The sequence below is a fragment of the Trichechus manatus genome, unplaced genomic scaffold (genome assembly GCF_000243295.1).
Source record: "Trichechus manatus latirostris isolate Lorelei unplaced genomic scaffold, TriManLat1.0 scaffold00069, whole genome shotgun sequence".
NCBI classification, from domain to species: Eukaryota; Metazoa; Chordata; class Mammalia; order Sirenia; family Trichechidae; genus Trichechus; species Trichechus manatus.
The window spans coordinates 3,731,136-3,736,442 of record NW_004444005.1 but is presented as its reverse complement, the minus strand read 5'-3'; the positions used below and the strand labels follow the sequence as shown (position 1 = coordinate 3,736,442).

Genomic DNA, 5,307 nt, shown 5'->3' with positions numbered 1-5,307 from the left:
TTGATGAGTTCTTTCTCCCTACAGATGGGCTGGGACCGGCTGACACAGATGATGGAGCAGGGCAGTGCTGGCGAGAACTCCATTCCACTGGGAGAAGAGGGATGGTTTGGGTAAATAGAGGAAGCAACTGTCCTAAAGAGGTGGCTTGCCCCTCCCATCTGTTGAGGGGGGCTGTGGTGGTGGGCTAGACAAGCACAGCGCTAAGGAGGGCTTGGCCCTGCAGCAATAACAGCTGAGAGGCATGGAGGGAGCAGCAGCTTGAAATGGCCTTCATTCAGCAGTGGGGCAGGGGGTGGCGGGCACAGGTGGAAGGACAGTGCCGAGGAGGCCTTCTCCCTGCAGGGGGGTTAAGAATGGTTGAGGGTGTGGAGACCAGCAGCTGGCAGTAGACATATAAAAGCTTCTCCAGAGAGGCCGAGGTCATGGTTTAAGGGCGCCAAGTGCCACTCTCCTCCTCAGTCTCTCCAACGCCCACCACCCTCACCCGTAGGTCTGCCCCTGCTAGCCCTAGGCGTCCAGTCCTAGTCTCCATACAGGACTGCTCACTATAAGCCAGGGACCCCTCCGGGGGTGAAATGCAGCCGCCTCTGGGCTGTAACACTGCTGCTATTCTATCCCAACAGATGCCTGTCTGGGAGTGACTCTGGGCCAGGGAGAATGTGCGCTGTATTAGAAGATAAGCCTCCAGGAAAGACTGAAGCCATAGGTTCTGGGTCACTGGCGAGCTGATTGCCACCTCTTTTCTCCTGGTCCATGACTTTTGGGTCTAAGTCTGTGTGTTTTCCTAGCACCTGAGTGATAGCAGACTAGAAACGCTGGGATTTGTAGAGGATCAGTGAAACGCCTGGGGCTGGACCAGGGGATGGGACAGGAGGTTGTTTGAGGTTATTGTAAACACTAACTAGGTGTTTTCGCTTTCCTAAGGCTAAAGTTTTTGAACCTAAATTTCAGCAACCTGACAGACTAAAAGAAAAAGAGTAACTTACTTGTAAAACACACAAGAGGAAAAGGATATATTAATAAATACAAGGTTGAAGGGAATGGCGAGAAAAGGCTAGATAAATGTATGTATGATTGTGGGTATTGTTGGAATGTCTACAGGAGTCGGGAGGAGGGGGCATCGGGGTAAAGCAGAGAAAGACAGACAGACATAAATGCAATTAGCTTCAGCACAAAAATAGGGGAGAACAGAAAAGAATAAGTAAAGACAGGATAAGTATATCTGAGAAGGAAGCCACAGAGAAGCCAGCTTAAAGGAGAAAGAATATTGACAGAGAAAAAAGCTATACTGTAAAAATTGTCTCTTATGTCAAACTGCTGGAAAAAAAATTGTACATCGCTTTTGCTACTTCTTTAGAACTAGTTAGTTCCTCTAGAACTTAATGCCCAAAAATGTTTGTCTCACTTGACCCAACCACATGCTTCCTTGAACCAGGCAGTAGGGACTTTATTTGCTGTGCCTCCTTTTGCCTTGGCTGCCCACAAGTTCAGGGCCAATTGCAGCACTCAACCGCAGAGACTTTTGTCCCCATTCTTCTCTATGGCTCTGATTTCTCTTGCAAACTCAGTTTGCACTGTCCTATGCCTTTACTTGTGATTTTATTTTACGGTGGTCTAAAATCATTTTTGGAACTAGACTGGGCATACATTCTAAATATAGCAACAAAGCTAAAGTGGATTAGTCTAAAAGGAAGTGAAAGATGTCAGACTGATGAAGGAAGAAAGGACTGTAGGAAGAAAGGTGGCAAAGGAAAAAAGAGGAAGTGGGAAGCAGAGGCAGGCAACTGGCTAAGGTGTGAGAAGCAGCAGCAGCCAGGGACAGGGACAGGTGGCAGCCTTTGGACAGTGACCATGACACAGACTGAAGGGTGGAGCTCTCTACCCCTAAGCACTAATTTTTTCTGCAGGTCCCCAGCTCTGGTATATTTCTCCACTCTCCCTTGGCCTTCCTTCTCCCAGGAAGTCCTAGCCTTACCCCAGACCACCCCCCAAGACTGATGGGGAGAGTTCAGTCCTGGACTCCCACCCCCTGCCCAGGTCTAGCTTCACTGCCTGTCCTTGGAGAATCTCTACAGCCCCAGTTTGTGGGCAAATTCAGAGATGAGAAAGAGTTGCGTGTGGCCCACCTGTTCCCATTATTTTTAAATGGAACCTCTCCCAGACCTCTTGAGTGAGGCACACAGCTTTGTTCTGGGACACGAGGAAAGGAGACAGATAATGGACAGTCATGGAGGAACCAAACTTACAAGGGACTTTCCAGGGAGGGCAGTAAAAATACCTCACCCTGCACACACATACACACACACGACACACACACACACACTCTCCTCATAGATGCATACATACACATACACACACACACACACACACACACACAATATGTAGACAAGATGTTCTACGAATACCAGACAGGCCTGTGGGACGGAGTTGAAAGGAAGAAGGTGGTTGGTGGTGGTATTTGAGATGTGTGTGTGTGGAAAAGTGGCTATGTGTGATGATACAGAGAAGGGGTCGTCATGGGTTACTGTTGTGGCTTTCCTCTGTGTCCACGCTCACCGGAGGGAGGCCTCCATTGTCATTGAGCCGCTTGGCCCTGTAGGTCTCGTAGTGGATGTTGTGTGTCACTTCCTTGAGGTCCTGGAGATGGGTCCTGAAGGACACAGGGTGGGAAGAGAGAGGGCTGAGATTAGGGGCGGGCGAAGGAGGTGATCCACACCTGAGGCTAATCCATCGCTTCGATGGACTAGTCCCAACAGCTGAGACCTGCTCCAGAGAGCCAGTGGTGCTTCTGCAGCCCTTTCTGCTTCATGAAGGAGCTGGACCTGGGGTGGAAAGCTCTGTGAGAGAGACTTGGAGACTGAGGAAGTGTGTCTCAACAGTCACACTCACAGTCCCTTCTGACCCCAAATAAGTTAAACCAGCCATCTGGGTAGGGGGGTGGGCATCTTACCTGATGACAAAGTCTCGAAGCAGGGCAAACTCACAGTGGTTGAGGTTTTCCACTGTGAACAAAGCGAAACAAAACAGGTGTTCATTAATGCAGCAACCCCAGCAGATGAACTTCTGTTAGGGTCATGGGGACTTTCAGGAGATAGCCACAGGACAAATTAGTATAACCCTTCTGGAGGTTTTCGCATATTGCCACTTCAGTAGACTTGATTTTACTCATTGAACAGATATTTATTAAGCGGCTACAATAGGCACAAGACTGTTCTAGATGCTGTGAAGTAATAGATAATGGGGATTATTATTTTTCCCATTTTACAGACGAGGAAATTAAGACACAGGGAGTCAAAGAAACTTGTCCAAGGCCTAAGATGCAGTTCCTATCCTTAAGGAGCTTATAAGCTGATTGGAAGACAGTAATACACATAGAAAACACATGATAAATTCAATCCAACAAACGTAGATTGAGCGCCTACTATTTGCAAAGCACTTGTCAAGGATTGTGGGAGGTGGACAATGATTTAGACATGAACCTTCTAGCCTCACAACCTAATGGGTGAGACAGACATTCTCCTAAATGATTCCAATTCAAGGAAGATAATGAGAAAATGCTAGAAAAAAATGATCCCAACAAAGGACCATAGGAAAATGAGACAACACAATCCATTGGAATGGGCCTTAGTTTTGGAATCAAAATATCCAAGTGTGAAGTGCAACTTTCACCACTAACAAGTTATATGACCTTGGGCAAGACACTTAACCTGTCTGAGACTCAAGTCCTTTGTTGGCTCATATTCTGAGAACAATCACACCTATCCTGCTTCCCTCACAGGGTAATCATATTGAATGAGATAATTGCACTGATTCTTTGAAAACTTTCAGAGTCATTATCATCTGCCCAAAGTCATCCATTCATGATAAAACTAAAATGGTCACATCTGAACAACCCTTCAGCAGTTTGTTAGATCACATCTTACTTCAACTGAAAACCTATCTTTGAATTTTCCACACCTTACGAATGCTCTAAACTCCTTTGACATACCAAGTCAATGCCTCCAGGTCCGGGGCTAAACTGGTCTCTCACTGCTTCCTGCCTGTTAAGTCTTATCTTCCCGGTTAGATGGTAAGCTCCTTATGGGCAGGGTCTGGCTGGCATTCGTTTTATATCATCTATTTTTGGAAACCCTATGGGGCAGTTCTACCCTGTCCTATAAGGTCGCTAGGAGTTGGAATCGACTCAACGGCAACGAGTTTGGTTTGGTATCCTAGGCCATGTTCCCTGGGTGGCGCAAATGGTTTGCTCTCGGCTGCTAACCAAACAGGCTGGCCTTTGAACCCACCCAGCAGCACCGTGGAAGAACAGCCCAGTGATCTGCTTCCATAAAGATTATAGCTAAGAAAACCCTATGGGGCTCCGGTCTACTCTGCAGAACATGTGGTCGCCATGAGTTAGAACTGACTCAAGGAAACCAGTTTTGTTTTTTTTTTGCTCCTAGGCCAGTGCCTTGACCTATAAACCAAAAAATCAAACTTGTTGCCATGGAGTCAATTCCAAATCATAGCGACCCTACAGGACAGAGTAGAACTGCCCCCGTAGGGTTTCCAAAGCTGTAAATCTTAAGGGAAGAAGACTGCCACATCTTTCTCCTGTGGAGAGGTTGGTGGGTTCAAACCTTCAACCTTTTGGTTAGCGGCCAAGCGCTTAACCACTGCGCCACCAGGGCTCCTCCCTTGACCTATAGATGTTTAATAAATGGGTGTTGTATGATTGATCAGCTGCCAGTTCTTCAAGACGTTGCCTTGAATTACCTTCGATGATCCCCCAGGGAGTTTTCCTGCCGAGGACCCTCTTGCCGTTCACTTGGTACTCCTTGTCACTTCCCACCACCGCGAAGGGCATGCTCTCCTGCTGGAGGGGGACAGACACACATGCACAGTCATCCTGCTAAGGCCTGGGCATCCATGGGCAGGATGGCACGCAGGTCTGGGCTGCTAGCCTTGAACCACAACCAATTTCTGATGCTTGTTCAGTGATCCCACTGAGGGTGAGGGCAAGAGCACTGGACTTGGAATCAGGAGTCCCGGGCTCAAACCCTGATTGCACCACTTTCTAGCTGGTAACCCCAGTGAGTCAGCTTTCCTTCAACTAGTGAACACTTGGCGCTTTTCATAGTGCTTTAACACACATTGGTGTGATTTGGAACAAGTCTGTGAGCTAGCTAGGGCAGACAGAACCTCTCTTCAACAATACCCACTGTTATAGATTGAATTGTGCCCCTTAAAAAGATACGTTGATGTTCTAACTGCTGGTACCTGTGAACATGACCTTGTTTGGAAATAGTCTCTGAAGATGTCATCAGT

General features: G+C 47.5%; 1 protein-coding gene across 1 annotated transcript in view; it reads right to left on the bottom strand.

Annotated features, from left to right (window-relative positions):
* Nucleotides 1–270: 270 nt before the first annotated feature.
* The window catches only part of SEPTIN3 (septin 3), a 16,086-nt gene continuing 11,049 nt past the window's right edge, over nucleotides 271–5,307 (bottom strand). The window contains exons 6-9 of the mRNA XM_012556534.2: nucleotides 4,756–4,855; nucleotides 2,951–3,002; nucleotides 2,557–2,650; nucleotides 271–336 (exon numbers count right to left, since the gene is read on the bottom strand). Coding sequence (XP_012411988.1) covers nucleotides 271–336; nucleotides 2,557–2,650; nucleotides 2,951–3,002; nucleotides 4,756–4,855 — 312 coding nt within the window. The remainder of the gene's footprint in view (nucleotides 337–2,556; nucleotides 2,651–2,950; nucleotides 3,003–4,755; nucleotides 4,856–5,307) is intronic.